Source organism: Balaenoptera borealis (assembly GCF_965194805.1).
Source record: "Balaenoptera borealis genome assembly, chromosome: 13".
Classification (NCBI taxonomy): Eukaryota; Metazoa; Chordata; class Mammalia; order Artiodactyla; family Balaenopteridae; genus Balaenoptera; species Balaenoptera borealis.
In genome coordinates, this window is record NC_138870.1 from 101,577,145 (window position 1) to 101,603,181 (window position 26,037).

The 26,037-nt window shown below is 55.9% G+C and overlaps 2 protein-coding genes and 1 long non-coding RNA gene across 3 annotated transcripts in view; 2 read left to right on the forward strand and 1 right to left on the reverse strand.

Moving 5' to 3' along the window:
* Nucleotides 1–26,037, forward strand: part of PRR5 (proline rich 5) — a 131,584-nt gene that overhangs the window by 82,315 nt on the left and 23,232 nt on the right. The gene's annotated exons all lie outside the window — the stretch shown is intronic.
* The window catches only part of ARHGAP8 (Rho GTPase activating protein 8), a 53,776-nt gene that overhangs the window by 4,507 nt on the left and 23,232 nt on the right, over nt 1–26,037 (forward strand). The window contains 8 exon segments of the mRNA XM_082348965.1: nt 6,687–6,736; nt 6,738–6,775; nt 11,304–11,435; nt 16,165–16,251; nt 20,877–20,886; nt 20,888–20,976; nt 22,225–22,288; nt 22,290–22,336. Coding sequence (XP_082205091.1) covers nt 6,687–6,736; nt 6,738–6,775; nt 11,304–11,435; nt 16,165–16,251; nt 20,877–20,886; nt 20,888–20,976; nt 22,225–22,288; nt 22,290–22,336 — 517 coding nt within the window.
* On the reverse strand, nt 996–3,636 carry LOC309608666. Its single transcript, XR_014233052.1, has 2 exons — nt 2,764–3,636; nt 996–2,451 (listed from the first exon to the last, which is right to left on the reverse strand). It is a non-coding gene; the product is annotated as an uncharacterized lncRNA (long non-coding RNA).

Here is a 26,037-nt window from a genome sequence, read left to right on the forward strand (position 1 = left end):
GCAAGCTGGAGACCAGGACGCACGTGGTGTAAATCCCAGTCCGAGTCTGGGTAAGCCCGTGGCTTTTCCAGTTGGAGCACATAGTGAGAGCAGACCCCGGGGTTCCCTCCCTGAGGGCCAGTCCTCTACCCTCCTCCTCCTGGGCCTCACCTTGGTGTCCAGGTTTGTCCCCTCGGCCCTAACTCAGGTTCACACTCCTGTGTGGCCAGCGGCCTGGGGGATGGTTCAGTACCTGGAACCCTTTTTCCTTCTCCTCCAGGAGATGGCACGTGCCAATCCCGGAACCCCGCCCCCCCCAGGGGTCCACTTCAGGTGTACCCAGGCATCCCTCCCCACCAAGGGCTTCTGCCAGGTGCCGCCTCCCCCAGGGCTCAACATCAGGACCATGGCCAGAGCCAAAGACTCCTATCAAAAAGTAATGTTGAATGATCTCTCATTATTACCTTAAGAGACTGTCTATTTGGCCAGATGGAAACTTTGTAGAATTTTAAGTCTTAAGATAGTGTTGGGACTTCCCTGGTGGCACAGTGGTTAAGAATCCGCCTGCCAATGCAGGGGACACAGGTTCGAGCCCTGGTCCAGGAAGATCCCACATGCCGCGGAGCAGCTAAGCCCGTGCGCCACAACTACTGAGACTGCACTCTAGAGCCCGGGAGCCACAACTACTGAGCCCACGTGCCGCAACTACTGAAGCCCACGCACCTGGAGCCTGTGCTCCAAAACAAGAGAAGCCACTGCAATGAGAAGCCCATGCACCGCAAGGAAGAGTAGCCCCTGCTCTCTGCAACTAGAGAAAGCCTGAGCGCAGCAACAAAGACCCAATGCAGCCAAAAATAAATTAAAATGATAGTGTTGATTTAAATATTTTAGGGAATTCCCTGGCGGTCCAGTGGTTAGGACTGTGCGCTCTCACTGCCGAGGGCCTGGGTTCAATCCCTGGTGAGGGAACTAAAATCCTGCAAGCCATGCGGCACAGCCAAAAAAAAAAAAAAAAATTTAAAGAGTGGTGGTCATCTTCTGAAGCTCCAGTCTGGGTCCCGGGCTGGGTGTGAGCTCAGAGGCACATTAGATGTTGGAAAGCAGGGTGGGAAGAGGGAAAGTTCCGCCCCAGGATCAGAGGCGGTGGGAGGTATAATCTTAGAGGCAAGTGGCAGAGAAGAGAGAACAGAGGGACGTGCCGGACCTGGTCCTGCTGGGTGACTGACAAGTCACCACCTTCACAGCCAGAGCTTCCCTCACAACCATGCAGACCCCAGCTGGGATTTCCTGCAGGGCACAGACAAAACGAGTCTTCAAATCCCCTTTCACTCCTGCAAAAAACAGTTAGCAACCTTAAAATAAAAACCTAAACAAACTCCCACATTAGTCCCAGTGAGATCGCTGATGCCTTTATTACGCGTTTTAATCGTCCTTCACTCTCAGGAACCGATGATGGATGGTGGTGGGCGTGTCACGGGCCTCAGCTCAGGGAATCATTTCTTTCTGCATAAACAGGGCTTCTCCTGTCTCGGAGACAGTGAACAATGTCGTGTTGTAAACAGCGAGGGGAGAAGAAGGGGTCGTGAGTTAAACCGATGCCTTGTAGAATTTGCATTTTATTGATAGTTGTCATTTCCTCCCATATATCGTCATCTTGAAGCCCGTTTCGATACACTGGCCTGTGTTGCCAGAGAGCAGCAAGGGTATCCACTCATCTTGACTGATGTTGTTAATGCAGATGCCCAGCGACTGCTCAGTGAGCGGAAGGGCTGGGGGTCCCGGGGCTCCTCACAGCTGTGGAGGAGGCCTGAACGCAGGGGCTGCGGGAGCGCGAAGGCCTCCCCACCCGGAACATGGGGTCCTAGGGGCAGAGGAGGCCGTGGAGGCCAGGCTGGGGGTGCTGCCCTTGAAGCCAGCCGGTGGCTCACTTGGCTTCTCTGGGCCTCGATTTCCTCACCTGCAAATGAAACAGCACACCTGGAAGCACCCACCATCCTGCCGGACACGTGGTAACGGGTCACATTTATTGAGCACCTGCTGTGTGCCAGCTCTGCATGGCTTTATTCAAGCTGTGGATTTAGTCCTTCCTGCTCCCTGCGGAGTCAGTTCTCTTATCCCCACATTGTAGACGAGCAGAGAGGCTGGCCCAGGGCTGCCCGGCTGGTGCGCGGGGCAGCGGTTCTGTCCCGATGGGCAGAGCGCCCAGCCTTGGCTCTTCCTCTCTCCCTCCCTTCTTTTTCACTTTTTTTTAATGGAAATTTTCAAATGCATCAGAGGTAGAGAGAATAGCATAAGGAACCCAATGTATCCACCGTGGCACTTGTTCTAAGCTGCATAAAAGTTTGTCGAATCTGAATAATGCTGTGATATTAGTTTGGTAGGACATTTAGAAATCTGTTGATGTGAAAAGAAAATGCTGTGAGTTGCCCTTTCAGTTTTGGAGGAGGTAAAATGCCTTCAAGAGTAGCTGACCTTGGGCTTCCCTGGTGGCGCAGTGGTTGAGAATCCGCCTGCCAATGCAGGGGACACGGGTTCGAGCCCTGGTCTGGGAAGATCCCACATGCCGCGGAGCGGCTGGGCCCATGAGCCACAATTGCTGAGCCTGCGCGTCTGGAGCCTGTGCTCCGCAACAAGAGAGGCCGCGACAGTGAGAGGCCCGCACACCGCGATTAAGAGTGGCCCCCGCTCGCCGCAACTAGAGAAAGCCCTCGCACAGAAACGAAGACCCAACACAGCCAAAAATAAATAAATAAATTAATTAAAAAAAAAAAAAAAGTAGCTGACCTTCATAGCTCAGCCTCGCGCAAGTGGATAGACCTTGCAAACAGTACGTGTTCAGTAAGTGTTTATCGAATGAAATCAGTGTTTTTTGTAAACAGAATGCTCATAGGGGAAAGAAACCAGGCCCGACGTGGGTGCTGGGCTTGCATCCTGTACATCCCTGCCTCAGTGCCTTTGCACGTGCTGTGCTCTGCCCAGGGACCCTGCCTACTTTCGTTGGCAGATGGCAGGGCAGGAGGGGCTCACAGCCTGGCCAGAGCCCCTCTTACCCCATTGCTGGCTGAACTGAGTCCAGACTCCTCGGGGGGGAGTTCATCATTCTGACCCTTACCTGCCTGTTTTGCCCTTGTTTCCACACCCCATCCATTCTCTGGGCAGGAGCACGTCCCCTCGCCTGGCCAGCACAGGGCCCCCTCATCAGCAGTAGGTCTGAGGTGCCTCTCCCTCTGCCACTGGCAAACTGAGAAACTGTGGGTGGGAGGGAAGCGGGGCCTGAGCGTATGGGGAAGGCACTGACCTTTGCTGGAGACCTACTATGTCCTGGCGTTACCTAGAGAGATCTCGTTCTTGGACACCTGGTTCCCCGGGTTTTCTGAGAGCCTGACGTGAGACTTCTCGTTGGGAGTTTCCTGCTGCCCACCCTGGCCCGGGGGTGGCCACGCTGCCCGTCTCTGGCGGGGGCATCATGTCCCCATGCCCGTCCCCCCATCTCTGTGAAGCTCTCCACGCCTCCCTGGGTTCTCCGTGTCCCTGGGGCGCTGGGCTGCTCTGTTCCTGACGTCTCTCACTGCCACAGGCTGTGGGCGTTCAGCTCCATGCCTCTTCTCAGGTGCCCGCCTGAGGGCAGGGGCACTCGACCGTGGCCAGCAGGACTCTGAGAGGACGGAGGGTGGGTGGTTTTGGTCAGTGAACCTCACTCTTCCCTGCAACCCACCACCCTGGGCAGCTGCTCCCCATGCCCACCAGCCTCCCGGCCCCTCGTCCACCGCCAGGCCATCATCACCTCCCTGAGGGGTCCTCGGTGGAGCCCCAGCCCGTGTCCACAGCCCCACCCAGTGCCCCCTCCCCCACCTCCTCCTGTGTTCCCTCCCCAGTGAGTGGCCCGGCCACCCAAGCTCTCCGCGGGGTCCTTCTGGCTTCCCACCCCCCATCGCTGGCCGGCAGGTCTCTGTCTGCCTCCCCCCACTTCCTTCCACCGGGCAGTCTCCACTCGGGACCTCCTGCTGTTGGCCGTCCTCCAGCTGGCATCTGGGCGGGCCTTCCAGTGACCCCCCGATCGTGTCCCTGACCCTCCTTGCGGGCTCCCCAGGGTCCCTAGCCCTCCTCGTCCCAGTAGTCTCGTTCCCTCCTTCCCACCACCGTCTCTCGCTTGGGCCCCGAAGCTGGGAGTGGTGTGTTGTGTTGGTGGTGTGCCCCATCCGAGGCCCTGGTTCCTGCTGCTTCTCTCCCTGCATCTCCAGCCTGGTGGGTGGAGACCCCTCTGGCACAGCGGACAGTGGGCTGGGGTGCAGGGTCATGGGACACTGCAGTAAAGAATGTGTCTGGCCTTTGTCCCAGTTCCCGGGAGGTAGCCTCTCAATCCTTGGAATTTCCCAAGTGATAGGAGTATCTTAGTGATTCGTGGTAGTTTATGTTAGGGGGTGACTCGTGCAGGACCCCTAGATAGTTATGCTCACGAGACGACTCCGGGTGGGGCTGCTGTGCGGGAGGGACGCCCCATGTGACTAGAGGGTTGGGGCTTTGTGGCCTCGGGGGCATTGGAGACCAAGCTCAGTAAACCAGCTCGATGATTTAATCAGCAGTACTCATGGATAGAATGGATCTATGGACGTGTGGATGGACGGATGGATGGATGGCTGGATGGATGGACGTGTGGATGGATGAATGGATGAATGGATGGATGGATGGATGGGTGTGTGGATGGATGGATGGATGAATGGATGGATGGATGGGTGTGTGGATGGATGGACGGATGGATGGATGGACGTGTGGATGGATGAATGGATGGATGGATGGATGGGTGTGTGGATGGATGGACAGGTGGATGGATGGGTGTGTGGATGGATGGACGGATGGATGGATGGATGGATGGATGGATGGATGGGTGTGTGGATGGATGGACGGATGGATGGATGGATGGATGATGGATGGATGGATGGATGGGTGTGTTCATGGATGGATGGATGGATGGATGGATGGACGTGTGGATGCATGGGTTATTGCATATTGATTGGATCGTGATTCTGCCAGTCATGCCTATGTAATGAAACCCCAACAACTGCGCTGGACACAGCGGCTCAGTGGAGCTGTTTGGTGGTAATGGTGTGTGGTCGATGTTCTGACTGCATGGGGAGCGGGCACACAGGTTCCATGGCCAGGACCCCCGACCCCCCACCCGACTCCCCTGTGCATCTCCCTTCTTGCCGGGTCCTGATTTGTATTCTTTATAAGAAAACTAATTGTAAGTACAGCGCTTTCCCGAGTTCTGTGAGCCGATGAATTATCGGTTGTGAGGGGGGTAGTGAGAAGCTCCGAATCTGTAGGCAGCTGGTCAGAAGCGGGGTGGCCTGGGGACCCCCGACACATAGCTGGTGTCTGAAGTGAGGGCCGGCCTGGGGTGGACGGCGGCCCCCACCTGTGAAGTCATTGCAGATGTGGACGTGGCTGATGGAGTCCTGGCTGGTTCTCAGAGAGGGGTTCGCAGAGCTGGGCAGACACTCCCCCCACGCCGTCCCTGTCCTTTCCCCTGGACCATGGGGCCAGGCAGGGGCCATGCCTGGTCTTTTCGCTCCAGAGCTGGTCTTCCGTTCACCAAACCACTTAGCACGTCCCCGAGACTCTCCACTTGGTCTGATTCCAGTGTTAAAAATGCTCCTCATTTTTCTGTTTTCGACATTTCGACGTGGATGTTGCCTTCCCTTTCAGCCCCAGGGGCATGTAATTCCATGTTCCTTCAGTAGCTGCACAAACAATTCATATCTTCAGAAGCAAAGCCGCCCTTTTCCCTTCCCTCTCGCAGACGAGCACAGGCTCAGGTGAGCCGTGGAGCCCTGGCCCCCAAGATGGTAGAAACACTGTTTGGAAAACACTTTGTACTTCCAGGCATAGCCATCGAAGGTTTTTGAGCCCGAAAATGCCCATCTGGCAAGGGAAGCAGATAAATGTGTGGGTTCCAGGGCAGCACTTTCAACAGGAGCTTTCTAAACAGACAGAAACCATGACCAGAATTCTCAGGGAACCTGTGAAAAGGCCGCTGTCTTTGGAAACCGAAACGACTGTCAAATTCTGAACGTTCCAGTGGCTTGCAGGCTCCTGGGAGAAGCCGACGTGTCATAAATAACAAACGGCTGTCCTGGCCAGGCAGCAGGCGGGACTCCGAGGGCACGTGATGTGTGTGTGTCTGCACGTGTGTAGCGTGTGCACACGTGTGTGATCTTGACTCGCCCTTCAGAGCTGGGCGGGGGTAAGGATGCTCTGCTGTCATTCTCCTCATTTGAAGTAAATGTCTGAGAACAGTTGTGAATACTTGTTCACTGTGAGTTAAAGTGAGTTCAGAATCGCGTACATTTCTGGAGGGGCACCCTTCTATTTTCTCCATGTTCTGATACTCTACCTATAACCAGTCCTCCCGTCAATCAGTAAGTGATTGCTGGACGCCATCCGAGCCACAGGCACGGGCAGCAAGCGTGTGCTCTGGGGATGCAGGTGGTGGTGAAGGTGACCTTGGCTAAGGTACCCAGAGCGTCAGGTAGTAGGTGTCCGTCTGGCAGGTGCTGCCACCACCTCACCCCAGCCTCCCGTGCCTCTTGGCTCAGGTGGGCTGGTCCAGAGGCTGCTGTTTTTTGGGATCGCCCCCAGCTGTGGCAAGAGACAGCAGCCTTGGGTGTCGGTGCCGGGACCAGGGCTCATGGCTGTCTGCCCTGCAGGGAAGGACCGCCTCGGAAGACGAGTCATCGCGTTCTGCTGCTGCCGGATGCACCCCCTCTCGCGAGCTCAACCACAGGCGGCTGCTGGGCTAAGTCTGCCCTGTGCCCCCTCCACGCCCCCCCGTGCACACACCCCCTCCGTAGGCCGCCCTCCCCACCCCACTCCTGTGTGTGTCCCCCTCCCTGTGCAGGTGCCTCTCCGTCACTCTCAGCACGGAGCGGATGTGCAAGGTCAAAGGCTAACAGACAGACTGACCAGCAGGTCCCCAGGCGGATGTCACGTCAGTGCCAGGTCACCAATCCCACCCGCAGGACTGATGTCTCCCCCCCGCCTCGGGTGGCTTTAAGTCCACAGACTTAACTCTGGACTCAGGGCCCTTTTATTTTTTAATTAATTAATTTATCTGGTCTCGCCACGCGGCTTGCGGGATCTCAGTTCCCCAACCAGGGATTGAATCCCTGGCCACGGCAGTGAAAGCCTGGAGTCTTAACCACTAGGCCACCAGGGAGCTCCCTCAGGGCCCTTTGAGGCCTCCCCGCTCCCTCCCTCACGGCCTCCCTCTCAAAGCCACACAGGCCGCCCTCAGCACTTGCTTCATTTCCTGCTGCTCAGAAGGCAGCGCCTCCCACTCCCCTGCCGTGGCCTCAGCTGCCCTCACCCCTCCTCCATCCTGCCCCGCTCTGCTGGGTCTGCGCGCCTTGTGTGGCCACGCTGTTCCCGGGGCCTCCTCCCTGGCCGGGTCCCTCGGGTGTCCTGAGAGCTGGCAAAGTCCCGACTGCAGCCCAGAGTCACCCAGGTGAGCAGGCGACCTCAGGTCTGGTGACAAGCTTGGCCTGGGGAGGAGGGCAGCTCCTGGTCCAGGGCCACCGAGGCTGCTTGAAATCAAGCGAAGTGCCCTCCTGCCCAGCAGCTCTTGCTGGGGGTCGAGTCCTCGCTCAGGTTACCTGCAGAGGCCAGGCGCCCGTGTGACTCGTGTCCCACGTTTGGGACATTCTTGCGCCCGTGGGGCTCGTGTGGGTGCTCCGGGCCTCGGACTGTGGTCCCTGACAACGTGATGATTGCGTTTCACTCCAGCAGCCTAACCCCAGCCCATGTCCGGGCATCCCTGGAAATGTTTGTGTCCCCGTGTGAGGGACAGAGAGGAGGAAAGGCTGGCCCGGGGCAGACTCGCCCGCTGCTGGGCCGGCTCGGGGGCCACAGCGCCGGGGGCTCTGCCAGGGCTGCTTCCAGACCCGCTTGCCTCTCGACTGTGGAAGCCCCGCTTGTCCACCCAGAGCGTGGTGCCCAGCGGCCGTGGCCTGGGGCCTGCAGCTCAAAGCGAACAAAGGCACAGTTGGATCATAGGAGCATCTGGAAGCCTTTGGGCTCCTTGTTTCATGAGAATCCCCCTGACCCAGGCGTCCGACCTCGTTTGTTAAAGAATCTTCCAAGAGCTGCTGAAGATAGAATGGCGACAGCAAGAGCCTTGCCGGTAGCGGATGCCCAGAGGGTCTTTAGCCACTTCTGCTGCCACGTGATGGGCTTGGCCGCGGAATTCGCGAGGCGAGCCAGAATCCCAGGCAGCCGGTTACCCCGGCCGGTGAGCTGCCCTCCCAGGAGGCGCTCCCCACCTCCTCCTCCCAAACAGCTGACACTGCTCTCAGCCCTCTCTGTGTTTACGGGGCACACAGGACAGAGGATGCCCGATCCCGGAGAACTCGTATCCTGCCGTCCTCTGAGATTGGGCATGTTCCGTTGCCAGATTATTCCTTTTGCGGCATCAAATAATCCATGACCTGTGGGTCACCTCTCACCGAGGGTACCACTGCTGGGCCAGGGATGAGTTGAGCATTTGTTTTCTTGTAAAGACAGACGTACCCCCGACAGACAGAAAGAAGGTGGGGTTGCTGGCAGTGGCGGGGCAGGGAAGGAGGGATGATTGCCTAATGGGTATGGGCTTTCTTTGGGGCAATGAGAAGGTTTTGGAACCGGATGGAAGTCGTGATTGCACAATGTTGTGAATGTACTAAATGTCACTGAATTGTTCGCTTTAGGATGGTTAATGTTAAGAATTTCACCTCAATCCAAAAAAAAGTACCTCTGACAACAACTGATACATTGTGCTCTTTCCATGCACCTGCCTCAGAAACCTTCGCCACCAGATGGAAGTGGTAAGCATGGCCGCTGTGAACAGTTGTGTAGGTTGTTCACTGCCCAAGGGCATTGACCTGAAGGGCTCCTAGCAAGAGGGTCTCTTCTCACCCGGCGCTGGAAGGCGTCTGCCTGGAGGAAGGAGCACCTGTTTCTACTTGACTCAGAGGTGCTCTATGGGCTTCTCAGCCGTGATAGGAGGAGCCCTAATGCTTAGTCTTTTCCATGGCTTTTCGGGGAAAAAGTGACACCATGGACATCATCCCCCCCTCTTCCCATCCAAGTGGGTGGCTTTCCTGTGGCCAGATGTGCGCTCCTACTTCTGAGATGGGTGAAGACATCAGTCCTTGTCCTTGAAGCTCAACCAGTGATTTAGTTCATGACTTCCTAGGCTGAGCACACATGCAGACATGTTGAGATCCCAAGAAGAACTCGGCACGTTGTGGGCAGAACCCGGGGGCAGGGGAGAGGTGCCTGCTTTTACCATACGTGTCCAGTGTGGATAAGGGAGCCGGGCAAGGACATCTTCCTATTTCTCCTTTCTTGAAAAAGTTGAGAAATGCAAGAGTGACCATCCTTTCAGGAACGAGGAGGCATTCTCAACGGCTCGAGGACTCTCTGTGTGAAGTCAGAAATCTCCATCTGGGTTCCGTCCGGGGAAGGATGGGCTCAGTGAATTGTGCTGTGAGGGCTTGGTCCAAAGGACCTGTGCCCGGGTGAGTCTGGGCATTGAAGTTGCTTCCACATCACTGAACCCAAACCATGTACCGCGTGAGGTCAGCTTCGCATCATTTTTACATCAAAGCCGATGATGGCGGGGGGTACGTGGCTTTCTGGGGGCAGGACAGTGTGGGCCAGAGGGTGAACTCCGGAGCCAGGCCGCTCCCTTCGGATCCTGGCTCTGCCCCTTACTGGTTCTCCTCTGCCAGCCTCAGCTGACTCCTCTGTAAAATGGGCATGTTAGTACCTACCTCATGGGGTTGTTGTGAGGATTAAATAAATGGGTAAATACGTGCAAGGGCCTGCAGGTCACATAGTCAGTGCTTTGGACGGAGGGTACTCTGACGTTGTTTAGAAATCAAACCAGCTAAGGAGACGCTGACATCCTTTTGAGCAAGGAAAAGATCCCACTGTGTTGTCCCGGCCGTGCAGGCGGCCGAATGCTGGCAGGCGGTGGAGGCTGCTGGGGTCTTCTCCTCAAGCAGTTCTGGGGGTGATGGTCGACCCGAGCACCCAGCCCACACTGTGGAACCCAGAGCTCCGGCACGCCGCGTTTGCACGGCTCACAGTGAAGGCAGCTGTGGTCCCACCACAGACTTGGAGAAGCCAGGCCTGAATTCCTGGAGCGCCAGGCCGGATTAATTACGGGATGCGCACTTCTAGGTAATGAATGACTCGGGCGACGTGACATGTGAGAACTTGGCCGGACCAGCTGGAGGTCGGGAGCCAGAGTGCTGATGGGCTCAGGAATGGCCCTTCTGCAGCTCAGCTACAGGTGGCCGGACGAGGCCTTTTTAAGCGGGTCACGTAGGCGTGGCCGGGAAGGAGCAGGGCTCTGCAGCCCTGAGAAGTGATCACTGGATTTGTAGAGCTTATCCTGTGAGGTCAAATGACAGAAGCCGAGCAGAGCCAGGATCTGCTTTCCAGTAAAAATAAAAAACGTTAGCTAATCTGGAAAGAGGGAATTGCTTGCTTCTAGAAATACAGCAGAACAGCAGGGAGTCTGAGGTGGAGGGACTGAGTTAGTCCCGGGTTTGAATTCCAGTTCATCCTCTGTGTTAGTTTCCTGCGGCCGTTATAATAAATTACCCAAAACTGGGTGGCGTGAAACACCAAATTTATTCTCCCACGGTCCTGGGGGCCAGGAGTCTGAAAGCAAGGTGTCCTCAGGCCTGCAGTCCTAGAGGGAGCTCCGCCTCCAGGGGAGGATCCTTCCTTGTCCCTTCTAGCTTCTGGTGGCTGTCGGCCACCCTTCACCCTCCCGGGCTGGCGGCCGCATCCCTCTGTACTCTGCCTCTGTCTTCACATGGCCGTCTCCCCTCCGTGACTTTCCCTCGTTACAGCCATCTTCTCAGGTTACGAGCGATTGCAATTAGCACCCTCCTGTATAATCCAGGATAAACGCCTCCTCTCCAGATCCTTATCTTAATCACATCTACTAAGACCCTTTTCCAAGTAAGGCCACATTCATGGGCTCTGGGGATTTGACGAGGATGTCTTTCGGGGGCCGTATTCAGACTACCACATCCACTCACTGGCTGTGTGACCTTACGTAAGTTACTTAATGTCTCTGAGCCTCAGTTGTCATCTAAGAAATGAGGATTGGGCCCCCCCTGCATGTGGATTCTGAGTGTTGCCCTGGACATGTCCCCAGATGGCCTGGTGCTGGCACCCACTGGGTGACCATAGTTTCCATTATGGGGAAGGCATATTTGGTTTCAGCGATGGTGAGATTTTCATAACTGCATCCTGTGCTTTGTGCCCAGGTATTTGAAGCACACTCTGGACCAGTACGTGGAGAGCGATTATACCATCGTCTACTTCCACTATGGGCTGAACAGCCAGAACAAGCCGTCCCTGGGCTGGCTCCAGAGCGCCTACAAAGAGTTTGACAGGAGGTGGGTGCCCTCCAGCTTTGGGGGGGACATCAGGGTGCAGGCCGAGTGAGGGGGAGGTTCAGGTGACAGGACGGGTCACGGCTGTGCAGCGGGGGAGGGCGGGATACCGAGGGCCAGGAGGGGTGTTAGGTTGACCTCTCTTCAGGGCCAGGGGCCTCTGTCCACCATTGTCATCTGGGGCAGGGTGGGCACACACATTCTGAAAGGGCTAGACAGTCAGCGTCTTGGCTTTGGGGACCACTGCATCTCTGTCACAACCTCTCGACTCTGCCGTAACGTCTGGAAGCAGCGGAAGACCATACATAAACAAATAGGCTGAACTATTTATTTATGGACACTGCAATGTGAATGTCATGTCATTTTCACATATCATGAAATATTATTCTTTTAATTTTTTTCAACCATTAAAAATGTAAAGCCATTCTCAGCTTGTGGGCTGTACAAAAGCAGGCGCAGGCTTATTGGGCTCAGGTACCCTAAATTACTGACCCTGGCCCAGTGACTTGTTGGCAAAGAAATACAACAGTACACTGTCCTTCAAGTACCTTTCCACCTGCGCAGCACTTTACAGTTTGCAAGGGGCTTTCTGGTGTCTCGTGTCAGTGAGGTGGACACGTGTTACAGATGAGGATACACGGGCCCCAGGCGGCAGGTATCTCCCCCAGGTCCCTCAGCAGGTGTGCAGCAGGGCTGGAACCCCAGCCGAGACCCCGTCCCCCCCTCCTACTCTCTCACCCCGTGCTCCACACCACCTGGGGATAGCCTGGAGCTGGTGGGGTTTTTCCCGAGTGACGTCCTGCATGGCAGTCAACTTTGCAGTGTATTTGGCTAATAGGTGGCCCTGCTGGGCATTAATGTTGAAATCCTGGATTCCTCTGGCTTTTCCTTCTTCCAAGTCCTTTCAAACCTGTACGGGAAATTTTCCTAACAGACATTTGAGTCAGTGAAACAGTGGCAGGCAGCGCCTGATTTCCCAAAGCCCTGCCTCCTGACTGCCTTTCGGGTCCTGCTGTCACTGTCGATCAAACCTTTAGAGGAATTTCTTGGTTTTCTGTCCTCTGTCATAGGGAAAGTTTTGTTGCTTCACTTTGCAGTCACGTATCTGGCACTGTATGTGCTGGCCCTGAAGGGCAGTCAGAGATGACCAGGCCCCAGCTCTGGCCTCCCCCATGAAGCCTTCCTGGGTTGTCCCAGGAGAATCAGTGGCCCCTCCCCTGCGGCCTCACTGTCCCTGAGCAGACAATGTACCTGCAAAACAGTGCGTTTGTGAACAAGTCTGCCTCCTGTGTCTGGCTGCACCCCCCTGACCCATCTCTGCATCCCTTGGACGTGGAAAAGGGTCTGCACGTGGCAGCCTCTTGTTAAATGTTGGACGGGAGGATGGAGGAGAGAGGTGGGGCCAGCAGTGAGTACCAGCCTTCCAGCTGGGACAATCAGAGAGGCTGCATGGCGGAGGCAGCCTTTGAGTGGCCCCTAGAGTGATGGGCAGGCCGTTGCTAGGTGGCAGACACAAGAAAGAGGAAGGTGGGCTGAGGCTCTGTGGGTGGGAGGGCTAGACTGGAGGGTTCACACGGGGAAGCATGGAGGGAGGCGGCAAGGGGTAGGGGGCGTGCTAAGGATGCCAGGCTTTGTTTGGGAGGCAGTGGGGAGCCAAGCAAGGTTCTTGAGGAAAAGCAAATGGCATGTTCAAGGTGGCCCTTTCCAGAAGCTCAGCCTGCCAGCAGAAGCATATGTGTATGTAGCCCTGTCTTGAGCTGAAACAGATACATTTTCAAATGGAAGGAGGTGAACTTGTTCTGTGTCTCTCCCACACCCCTCAAAGGTGGTCTGGGGGCCGGGGTATGATTACAGACCTTGGCTTGATGGAAGCCAAGAGAAGGGGCATCCTAGGCTTCAAAACCATCTAACAGTGGAGTATCTGCTGGAGGCAGTGAGTTCCCCATCACTGAAGGTATGTAAGCGGCGCTCCAAATCGAATTTGATAGGCTTTATACAGCAAGGATTTTCCATCCGCCATCACTGCACCCCGGTGGGTTTCCTGCATCCTTTTCTGTTCTCTCTGCTGTCGACCTCTCATCTTCTGTTCTCATTGACTGTTCTGCCAGGTTGTTCCTTTAAGAGAGAACCATCCACACAGGAACGTACGTGACCCCCTTCCAGGAGTGCTCGCCTTTGCTAAGGAGCTCCTGCCATGGGTGGCGCCTGAGGGAGGCCACCTTCCTGTAGGGATGGACTTTGCGGCAGCTGTGCTCTGGGTCCCTGGACCACCCGGAAGTCACTGCAACTGCCCTCCTCCGAATCGCAAGCTTTTCTTTTTGTAATTAATTAGTATTCCTTTGGGGGATACTTTGAGACTATATAAATATCCTGCTCCTCATCAAAGTTTTATGTGCTAGCTGTCGCCTCCATTGCCATTTCTTGGCTTAAGTATTACTAAGATGGGTGCCAAACAGTGATTGGGACTCTTAATTGGCATTTTACTGTAAGGAAGAGCTTTCCCTTCTGGTTTATTTATATCAGTATGGACATGTGATTTCCCATTTTATTCAATGGGTTATAATCCATGACTATATTTATCTTCATGCTCAAATTGTTCAGATTTGGCCAAATGGGCTCCAGCCTGGCTCCTGTGTCCCTCAGACATGTCCCCGTCCCTCCGAGCCCTTCCTTTACTTTCTAGAACAACGAGATGCTCCAGGCACACCTTACATTGTCCTCACCCAGCCTGGGAATCCGCCATTTCTCTGGGGCCCTGGTTCCTCTTAGGGGAAGTTGCTCCTAGGGACCTGGCCCTGGAAGCAGTGTGTTAGCTGCTGTCGGGGCCTTAGGGCTCCCAGGCTAGTCAGTGGACAGTTGATGTGTGTGTGCATGTGTGTGCGTGGGTGTGTGTGTATACATACATAGATATACGTACACACACACATCAGCACTGGTCTTCATGTTCACAGTTACCTATTCCTACTGGTACCTATGCGTTCACACCGACATCTATACTAGTTTGTGTCCTGCCCTGCAGGGTGGGCTCGTTCTGGTTTTCTCCCTTTCTGCATTTGGAACGTCTCTTCTCTGACCATGAGAGACTGCCTCCCGCTGCCCTTACTTGGCCCACGTTTGACTAATCTGCGTGGCCGCCTCTCACTCACTGAGGCTCTGTCACCTCTCAGGCTGCCCTGTGCCTGCACAGCTCCTGCCCACGCCCCCTGCGCTGACGCCCGCGCCAGGCCACTGTCACTGCCACCTTCCTGCTCCCACACGTGGCTGCGAACGTTGGGTCCCCTCTCAGCCCTCTGGCTCCAGTGCTCGGCCACCACCGTCCTCACCCTGCCTGGGCCCAGACGCCTCTCGCTGGGGCTTTGCCCCTCCCTGCCACCCCGCTTCCCCAGTCTGGCTTACTAACCAGCTCCTGGGGGGTTGGGGAGACCGATCTGTAACGTTTGCAGATTTCCATGGTGTCACTCCTGCCACTGTGGCCAGTTCCAAGCAGCCAGCGTGACCGCACTGGACAGGAAACGGGTGGCCATCCCCTTAGCGGGGCTTCCGTCCCTTGGATGCAACAGGCAGAACAGCTCAGGGGCACAGGGAGTAGTAAATGTAGTAAAGTGATCAGAAATTGATGAGGTTGGAACATTTATGACCTTTGTGTTTGATATGATTTACTTAATTGTAAGTTGATATTATTTTTTTATAAATTTATTTATTTATTTATTTTTGGCTGCCTTGGGTCTTTGTTGCTGCGTGCGGGCTTTCTCTAGTTGCAGCGAGCGGGAGCTACTCTTCATTGCGGTGTGTGGGCTTCTCACTGCGGTGGCCTCTCTTGCTGCAGAGCACGGGCTGTAGGCATGCAGGCTTCAGTAGTCGTGGCGCACGGGCTTAGTTGCCCCACGGCATGTGGGATCTTCCTGGACCAGGACTCAAACCTGTGTCCCCTGCATTGGCAGGTGGATTCTTAACCACTGCGCCACCAGGGAAGTCCCATAAGTTGATATTATTGAATGACGGCTGTTTTTCACAACTGGCTCCCCAAATTGCTGGAATTCTGACAGTCGGCTCTTGTAAGTGGGAAGGGCTGGCTTGAGGGTGTCCCTGGCTGACCCCAGTGTGGACGCCCTCCGCCCTCCTTGGACAAGGACTCCCTCCCTGCAAGGCCACCGGCCCCCTGCTGGCCCTAGCAGGCCCCGACGTGCCCACTGCCTCCCTCCTGCCCTGGTGGCTGCCAGCCTACTTGGCTTGGCCTGATGGCTCTGGACTCAGTTATTCAGGAAGGACGGAGGGAAGCAAGCTAAGATGGGCCTCGTTGAAGTGGCTGTCGCGTGGCGGGGGGTTGGCCGTGGCTCCACCCTCGCCCGGGGTCAATTCCCAGCAGAGGAGGGACTGTTGCCAGGTTGCGGGGGGTTGGCCGTGGCTCCACCCTCGCCCGGGGTCAATTCCCAGCAGAGGAGGGACTGTTGCCAGGTTGCCGCTGAGTTGGTCCCTGCCCCCAGCCCCAGCATGAGCGCCTGTCAGTGGGAGCTCTGCACACTTTGCAAACTGTAAAGTGCCGTGTGCACACTGCCAGTGGCAGGCATGGGGTCCTGATTTTCTCCTTCTGTTTTTGGTTCCACGTCCTTAAACTGGCTGTCAAGAAACGGAAGGTTCTGAGACTCACCGTTGAGGCCACGGCTTGCGGTTATTCAGCTCAGGGTGTGTCTGTGTCTTCGTGCTCTGAAACCATCTCACTCTCCCACCTTAGGTACAAAAAGAACTTGAAGGCCCTCTGTGTCGTGCAGCCCACCAACTTCATCAAAGTCCTGTGGGACATCCTCAAACCCCTCATCAGGTACGGGCCGCTCTCCGTGGGGATCTGGCCGGGGGGCGGGGCACGGCCTTCCCCGTCCGGGCACTGGGGGGGTTCTGTCTCTGGGTACCCGCCTACCCCGTGGCTATGGCGGGTCGCAGGGCTGATGGTCATGGACAGGAGCACCAGCTCCTGCGCCTGGTATTTTAAATCCCCCCACGGCCTGAGCACCCACGTTATGTGTGCACCTGTGTCGGGGGTCCTGAGACCACCCTCAGGTTCAGGGGCTCCCCACGAGGACTCCCAGAACTCGGGAAAGCTGTCACACTCACAGTTCTGGCCTTTACAGAGACAGGATCCCGGTAGAATCTGGGAAAGGCACGTGGTGGCGTGCGGGCAGCCCAGGCCCTGTTCCCCGCTGCTCCCCGTCTTCTGCGGGGGCCGGGGGGGGGGATCGCGCAGGCCGCCTCAGTCCCCTGGCCACGACGTGCGTCTGGAGCAGGGTGTGGCTCACCCCGGAAGCTGGCCTGAGCCCTGTGTCCCGTCACTTAGACGGCTACAGTGTGGCCCAGGGCCCCGCCATAAGTCACATTGGCACAAACAACCCCAGGCCCAGGTACAGAGATGCTGTCATCAGCCAGGACATCCCAAGGGCGTAGGGGTCACCTCCCGGGAGCTGGTCAGGGGTCGTCCTCTCTTTGAGACGAGCGAGTTTGGGCAGCGCAGGCCCGCTGAGTCGGCCCTTCCCCGCACACGCCCGACAGAAAGCCCGAGCCGTGGCTTCAATCTGCCTCCTTCGCATCCTGACTCTTGCCTCGGGACGATTTCTTCCTCAGAGTCAGGAAGCAGAGGCAGGGGTGGTGAGGCCACAGGGGCTCTGCCAGGGCCACAGGGCACCTCCTCTTTCCCTCCATTTTTTTTTTTTTTAATAAATTTATTTATTTATTTATTTTTTTGGCTGTGTTGGGTCTTCATTGCTGCGTGCGGGCTTTCTCTAGTTGCAGCGAGCGGGGGCTCCTCTTCGTTGCAGTGCGCGGGCTTCTCATTGCGGTGGCTTCTCTTGTTGCGGAGCACGGGCTCTAGGCGCGTGGGCTTCAGTAGTTGTGGCACGTGGGCTCAGTAGTTGTGGCTCGTGAGCTCTAGAGCACAGGCTCTGTAGTTGCGGCACACTGGCTTAGTTGCTCCACGGCATGTGGGATCCTCCCTGACCAGGGCTCGAACCCGTGTCCCCTGCATCAGCAGGCGGATTCTTAACCACTGCGCCACCAGGGAAGTCCCTTTTCCCTCCATTTTGACTGTATGCACCTGGCACAAACTGTTTGCACGTCACCACGCCATGATAACGAGGCCCACAGATGCAGTTTTCACACAGCGGCTCTGGCCCTGTGCCTGCCAGAGGGAGGGGCTCCCAGTGCAGAAGGCCCCAGGGGGGCACGAGGGAGGTTGGGACACTCAGGTGAGACCTGTGTTGGAGTTCTGACCCCCAAGCCTGTAGGATAAGTTTGTGTCGTTTTAAGCTGTTAGGTTTGTGATTGTTACAGTGGCCACAGGACCCTCAGGCACCTGGCCTCTCCGCGGGCCACTCTCGCAGCATTCGCACTCTGGCACCGCTCAGTGTCTCATTGACCTGCTCGCTTCTCACTTAGCGAGCGAGTACACATGTACCCGTGCTCACACGTGTGCACACACCCCTTCTGTGACCCCAGATCGCTGTCCAGGGCCCGAAGCTGCCTCCCGAGCCCCCTCCGCTCTCTGGGCCAGCTCTGGGACTTGAGCAGGGACTTACCAGAGGAACCCCGTGCCCCCCACTGCCCCCTTCAACATGCGGACTCCTGAGCCCTGCACATGCGAGCAGGTGTGTATTTTCCAGGCTACGCAGAATCCCCGCTTTGAGGAAGGGCTTCTGGGGAGCTCTGAGATGCTCTTCCTGTTAATAAATCCTGCTGCAACCCTCAGGCCAGATCGGGAAGCCGCGGAAGGCTTAAGTCCGATCTCCTTCTGGAACTGAAGCTTCTTAGGAGGTGGTGCAGTCGAGGTCCGAGGGCTGCCCCGCCAGGGGTCTGAGCCCTTCCTTATCCCAGAGAGCCTGGACGCGTGGTCCCAAGAGAGGGTCACGCGATTCTGGGATCTACAGGCTCCACTCGGAGAATTCCTGGAACGGCGGACTGAGTCAGCTCCCGTTTAACACGGGGAGCGATTTTTGTGGCCAGAGAGCTCGTTTCGTTTCACTAGAATTCCCTGCCCGCTTTCCCACCCGGCTGCCTGCGCTGCAGACACACACCTGCTGGGAAGGTGGACTTTTGTTCTGTTTAGTTTAACCAGGACCGGCACACTGGTGCTGTAGCGGACAAAGCGAGAAAGCCAGTCCTGGTTACCCTGCTGCTCAAGAAGATAGCTCAGATGTTCTTCTGTTTACTGGAGCTGTTATTCACCTTAGAAAAGCTCCAAGGTTCCTAGAAACCTGTAAAGTTCTTGGGGAAAAAACCAGCTGCTTTTTGCTGTGTTGCGGTGTGGCAGCCTAGGTGACATGGTGGGTCTGGAGCCAGACCTCCCGGGCTTGCCTGTGGTCTGCCCTCGACCATCCGTCACCCTGGGCAATAGATGCCACCTCTCTCTGCCTTGGTTTCCCCTTGTGGCTGACGATGCCACTTAAGTCACTTTATCCCTGTAACAGTTCACTGACTTACTACACGTGGAATGTTTAGAGCAGGGCCTGATGGCAGATGTTCACTGTTAGCTGCTAGTGTTGTTTTAAAAAATTTTTATTACCTTTTTGTGATTAATTACAATATTAATTACAATATCTGTGATTAATTAATGTACCTTATGTGCCAGACCCCCCAAAACAATCCTATGAAGTCGGCTGTATTTTCCCTCTTCCAAAGGAGAGGAGATTGGTGCTCAGAGAGGTTAAGGTGTTTGTCTGAGGTCACACAGCAAGTCAGGGCTTGGCTGGCATTCCAACTGAAGCCTGTGTGGTTCTCTCTCTTATCCTGCCATGAGGGGACTGCAGGGATCAGGGTTGGGGGTCCTGGGACTCCCCTGCCTGTTGGCTGTCACGTGGCTCCCCACCTGAGCCCTGGAGTCCTTCATTGACAGTGGAAGAAGAAGTGGACGAGCCCAGTGGCTCTCCACTGCCCACCCGCCGCCTGACACAGACCCTCTGGAGGAGGGGCTGACGATTCCACCGCACACCCGCATTGGGATCTCCTGGATGGGCTGCGAAGAGGCCCTTCTCTGGGTGTGAGAGGCAGGAAGGCGGCCCTGCCTGCATCTGCAGAGCCTGGTGTCCAGCAGATGCCTGGCTGGCTTGGGGTCGGAGGGGAAACAGGCAGAAACGCAGAGAGAAAGCTGAAGGGGGCTCCTGTGTGGGCGCGAGTTTGCACGAGGGGCTTCCCTGCAGCTCTAAAGCCGACCCCTCTGTCCCCGCAGCCGGCTCATGCCAGGCCCCCTCTGTCAGTGCTGGTGGCTAGGGGCCTGGGCACCCGGTCTGACTCCCCCTCAGCCACTAGGGGGAGCCGGTGCCCGCGGTTCGGCATCCCGTGGGCTCTGGGCTCCAGCGGGTCTGAGACAAGACAGCTGTTTTGGTTACGCGAGGTGAGGGGGTTCTAGAGAACCTGCAGGGCAGCGGAGAGCCTGGGCTGACGACGCGGCGTCACGCACTCGAGACGTCCTGGAGAGGGCGCATCTCGTGTCGTGTTCTTACCACACACACACGCACGCACGCACGCACGCATGCATATACAGCAAAGGGGCACAAGGAAACCTTTAGAGGCTATGGTTATGCCTGTTACCTGGTTGTGGCGATGGTATCACAGTGTACGCACGTGTCCAAACTCATCGAATGGTGCACATGAAATACATCCAGCTGCGTGTGTGTCAGTGAAGCTGTAAACAGCGGAGCAGTCAGGTGGTGGTCGTTTACGAGGCGCAGGCTGGGCCTGGCGTCGAACTTCTCACCCAGCTGAGCCTCCTGTTCTTCTCCCCACTTTGCAGCTGGGGAAACTGAGGCTCCTTACTAGTAATCGTCCCGGGCCGTGATGTCTACCAGGTGTCAGATAGTGGACCAGTGTATGGAAATAGTCTCACTACTTGTGTAGGAGAACCCCTGCTTTCAAGGGGATGTGAGTGGATTCGGCCAGGACTTGCCTGCCTTGCGCTCCTTCGTGGGCCCCAGGGTGACCGTCCTGGAGAGAAATCAGAGGGTGTCTTGCTTGGTACCCACAGTCATGAAGATGTGACTCCACCCTCGCAGAGAGACGTTCAAAAGTGAAGCCACTGCCGACCCCAGAAACCGGGCCCCGCAAGCCCCTCTGCGTGCCCCTCCGGGAGCCGTGGGCACAGGGCTGCCCGGCTCTGCGCTCTCCTACATCTGTGCAAATTCACGGCCATTCAGACTGGAGGCAGATATTTATTTTTATGCAGATGAGATTCTCAAGAGTGTTTGATGCATCCGAGATCTCATGAAAGCGGAACATCTGCAGACGTGCGCTGCTTCCATTATGTTCTGGGTTTAGGCTGTGTCAGCATTTATGTTCCCTTAATATGAGAAATGCCTGCACTGTTCTTCCAGGGCTCCTGCTGCCAGCCCCCTCCCCCCGGGCCCCGGGCCTCTTTCCTGCCATCTAATCATTTTTTTTATTCTCTTGCTTCTGTTTTTTTTTTAGTCACAAGTTTGGGGAAAAAAGTCACCTATTTCAACTATCTGAGTGAGCTCCGTGAACACCTCAAATACGACCAGCTGATCATCCCCCCCCACCCCCGGAGGTTCTGCAGTGAGTGAGACCCTGTCCTGGGACGCGTGGGCTACACCCTCGAGCTTCCTTGGGCCTCCGTCCCATCCCGTTCACGCTGAAGGCTTAATTTTCAGACGTGTGCCCGGCCAGATCTGGTTCCGAAATCTGCGGCCTCAACAAAGATTCGCAGTAAAAGAGGCTAACTGCTGACTCAGAGAAACAAGGCTGAGGATGGTTGTGTACACGGATAAGATGCTTTTCTCACCCACCGCTGCAAGACTGATTAACAACAAAAAATCAGCCACAGTGGTAACTGCTGTTTGCTGCCTTGGTGTTTACCATTCTTGCTTTGGAGCAGAGAACGAGGGGGGATTTCTCGGGTGTGTGGGTGACACCGTGGACAGCATGAAATGTTCCCAGGCCCATTGCAGGTGTTCTGGAGGACAGCCCACCTGGTGCTTCCTGCTAGAAGCCTAGTTAATGTGTCTGCTGCTTTGTTTTATACAGCAGTGGTCCCCCCCTTGGACAGGGCGTCAGGGGGGCGGAGGGAGCCCAGGAAGGCGTGTGGTCGGTCCCGGGCCCACCGTTAGCTCCGGGTGGAGCTCAGTCTCTGAGCCCTGCCTGAGCACCCTCTGCCCTTTCCATCACCCTCTCTGGGGGCTCCACTGAGGGAGCAGGGCCCTCGCCAAGCTGCATGCAGGTGAGGCCGGCAGCCCCGCAGGGGGAATGGAGGTGTCGCGCTCCCTCTGGGCACCAAGTCACAGGCGCTGGGGATATTAGAGCCGTGTAGGGAGTGTGTCTGCCCACAGGACGCTCGCAGGGAGTGGGGCCACGAGTTGGTGACAGTAGGAGCCAAAAGAGGGGCTGAACGCAGCTAGGGAGGGGATTGGTGAAGAGGGGATATCAGGGAAGGCTGCCATGAGGAGGTGACTTCTGAAGTGAGTTTCAAAAGGACTGTTGGCTAGATCGAGAGTCCAGGGAAAGGTGTTTCCTGCAGAGGGAAGCTCTTGCGTAGACACGTGGGTGAAGTATTGGCCAGGGGCTGGTAGGAGAGCCTGGACATTTGACAGAGGTTGGATGACCCTTGCTGGCTTGTGTGTGTTCCTGTGTGTGCATGTGCAAGACAGCCATAAGGCATGTGGGCCCAGAAGGACGGGACACTCAGGTATCCTGCAGACCTTTGTGGGGCATCTGCCCCCAACAGAACCTGGAGCCGGTCCCTTGTGGCCCGAGGCTTCTCCCCTGCAGAGTGACAGCTGTGCTTCCACTGTGTCCACAGATATGACGAGGAGCTTCGGAACCTGCACGCAGGCAGGCTGCCCCCTCCCACAAAGACGCCCCCTGCCGTGGCCCCCTCTGCCCACCCAGCACTTTGGCATCAGTCTGCGATAGTAAGTGCGCCTCCACGTGGTCTGCCCTTGTTTCCTGGGACGGTGGGGTGCTTCCGTGTGCCGGGGAGCTCTCTCCAGACCTTGGCCTCTGCATCCGAGCTTAACCCTGCAGGAAAACTGAAGTGTGAGCTTGGCACTGAGGCCGGAGTGCCCGCCGCTGTGTGTGTCTGTGTGCAGAGGACCCAGCCGTGGGCAGGGAGGGGACCGGGGGCCTGGGGTCCTTGGCCCAGCTTTCGTCACCACTGCTCACTGGGCGGTTCTGGGCCCCGACCCCCAGGCCACGCTGGGACACCTCCCACCACCTTCCACGTGAAGTGTGTCCACGTGCTTTGCTCTGGCCAAGGAGACAGGAGTGGCCGCAGGGCGGGTCACGTCCTGGAGGGAGCTTCAGGGGCCAGTTCATAGTTCGCCTCTCGTGGTGACGGAAGCCGGGTGGAGATGGTGCCTCGCTGGCCTGCATCCCTGTGTGACCACAGAGTGCCTCCCGCTGACACCCACACTGCGGGAGGGCACAAGTGAGGGGTGAACTTCTATGGGGTTCAGCTGCCGGGATTTAGGGACTCTTGTTACCACGGTGTGTCCTACCCTTCCTGCCTGATCTTACCCTTATTAGGCCACATGACCTTGAACTCACTCCCCCTCTCAGCTTGTTTCCTTATTTCTAAAATCAGCAAGTTGGATGATGTGATCTTTAATCTTCACTCCCTGGAAACGATTCTGGGCCAACTGTCCACGCCAACTTTGTCTCTTTTAAGACTCATCTCACCTCCTCCAGTAAGCCTTCCCTGATGCTCTAGACTGCATACAGGGCCCGCCTCTATCGCAACCCGGATCTGAGCAGGCTGCTGTGGGGAGTCCCTCCGGCTGTTTCCCTGCTCAGCGGCGAGCGCCTTGTCCTCCTCCTATTCTCTGCTTCTGGCACCAGGCCAGGCGCTGAGGCACCTGAAATGATGGAAGATGAAGGGGTTGTTTTAACCATAGAACCACCGTTGGGCACTTGGGTCTGAGCTACATGATGTACAGGGCCTGGAGGGTGGTGGATCCCGGAGAGGCGTATGCTCAATTTCATTTGTTAGTAGTTTCTTGTTAGAAACTTGCATGTGACCTGTTTCTACATAAAAAAATCTGATGATCTTTAAGACCCATGTTGGTTTTTTTTTTTTTTTTTTTGGCTGCACTGGGTCTTTGATGCTGCGTGCGGGCTTTCTCTAGTTGCGGCGAGCGGGGCCTACTCTTCGTTGCGGTGCACGGGATTCTCATTGTGGTGGCTTCTCTTGTTGTGGAGCATGGGCTCTAGGCACATGGGCTTCAGTAGTTGCAGCACATGGGCTCTAGAGAGCAGGCTCAGTAGTTGTGGCACGCGGGCTCAGTAGTTGTGGCTCGCAGGCTCTAGAGTGCAGGCTCAGTAGTTGTGGTACACGGGCTTAGTTGCTCCGCAGCATGTAGGATCTTCCCGGACCAGGACTTGAACCCGTGTCCCCTGCATTGGCAAGCAGATTCTTAACCACTGCGCCACCAGGGAAGTCCCTGGATCTTTTTTTTTTTTTTTTGGCCATGCCGTGCGGTATGTGAGATCTTAGTTCCCTGACCAGGGATCAAACCCGGGCCCTCAGCAGTGAAAGCACAGAGTCCTAACCACTGGATCGCCAGGGAATTCCTTCTGTTCTTTTCCCTCCCATGTTGGATCTTGAAACACAGAAGGTTAGGAGCTGAGGAGGCTCTGGGTGGCGCCCAGGCTGGGTAAGGAGGTGGGAGTGGCACCTTGGGTGTGTCCAGCAGGCAAAAATGGATGGTTGTTTTCCAGAACTTTCTGTGATGATGGCCATGATCTGGACTGTCCACATGTGAGGACTGAGCAGTGCAGGTGAGGCACTGAATTTCTAATTTTATTTACCTTTAACGGATTTGAATTTAGATGGCCACTGGCTGCCTGGTGGACAGCGCAGCCTTAGACTGTGTAGACTGTGGGGTTTCAGCCCCGCCTCCCAAACGAGACACACACAGTGGTGTACCCTCAAAGAGGATTTTTGTAAGCACTTAGTGAATATTGTGTATGTCCAATGTGGTCTCCCTAAATACATCTGGAGCAAAGTTTCCCAAACAGCACGTCCTTTTCATTTTCTAAACGTTGTAAAAATGTGCTGGTGTGACCCACTCACGTGTATGGTGTGACAACCCGGTCCTCCAGCAGCCCTAGGAAGGCAGGGCCGGGAACACACCTGCGGTGCCTCTGGACCCCTCTGGGGGGTGCTGGTGAGAAGTCGGCTCTCAGAGGAGAGTCCTAGGGAGGCCTAGCCAGCAGGCTCAGGATTTTCAAGCCATGTGTGACTGTTTTACCAAAGTTGCTGAGGCCTCTGCCGTCGGCTCTGTGCTGTGAGCCCATCACTGAGATTCGCTGCTCTGGTCCTGGCTGGGTGTGACCTGATACCTAGGGATCCAGGGTGACCGTGCAAGGCCGCTGGCATGTCTATCATCAGTGCCTTAGCCCGAGGACGAGCAGCACCTTCTGGGTTGCCTGTCTCGTTGTTCAGAACCACTTCTGTCTCCCTAACAAAACTTTAAAAATGAAAAACAAAAAACCCAAAACTCACCCAACTCATGGACTTCTGAAGCCGTCCACCTGAGTACAGCGTGGGCTGCAGGGCTGGGGGCTGTAATTCGGGCGTCCTCGGGCCTATGAGGTTCACCAGGGCACCTTTGGCCTTGTGTTTTGAGCAGGTGCCTTCCGGAAGGTTCTGACGCAGCATTTGAACTCCAAAGCTGTCAGCAGATGGAAGGCAGGTGTTAGGAATACCCATTATAAAGGCTGTGGTCCAGCCCTATTCCAGGACCAGTTGTAACTGTACACGTCAGGTCATTATGTCTTTTGGGGATGAAGAGTATCATTGGGCAACCTTTGAAAAACATTCTACATGTGCCACTTTGAGAAATAATCCATGTGATCACCTCTTTTTTTAAAAAAATAAATTATTTATGTATTTATTTATTTTTGGCTACGTTGGGTCTTCGTTGCTGCGCATGGGCTTTCTCTAGTTGCAGTGAGCTGGGACCACTCTTCGTTGTGGTGCGCGGGCTTCTCATTCTGGTGCCTTCTCTTGTTGCGGAGCACGGGCTCTAGGCGCCCAGGTTCAATAGTTGTGGCTCGCGGGCTCTAGAGCGCAGGCTCAGTAGTTGTGGCACACGGGCTTAGTTGCTCCGCGGCACGTGAGATCATCCCAGACCAGGACTCGAACCCGTGTCCCCTACATTGGCAGGCGGATTCCCAACCACTGTGCCACCAGGGAAGTCCCCGCGATTGCCTCTTTAAATTAATATTTTATGCTGTTTCATTGCAAATGACTATCATAAAATTGCAATAAACATATGAAATAAAGCACTAAATATGTAATTTGTTTGGACTATGAATGAATGAAAGTCATTAAAATTCATAAGCAAATCCTATTCACAAGTGTTAATTCGCTGAGTTAAGTTCAAAGGCACACAACAGAAAGCCATCACCTTAGAAGAAGCTAATTAAGGCAAAATATTAAGGGGAAGTCAGAGATTCAAGAGGTCTTTGCCTGCCTGCCATCCCTGAAGAGGGACAATGGAAACGGACATGTGCATTTTGCACAGCCCCATCTGGGCAGCTGTGGGGAAGTGGAAAGAGGGAGGGGCCTCCTTAGGGCAGGGGAGCGGAGGCAGCTCACATCCCAGCTCTA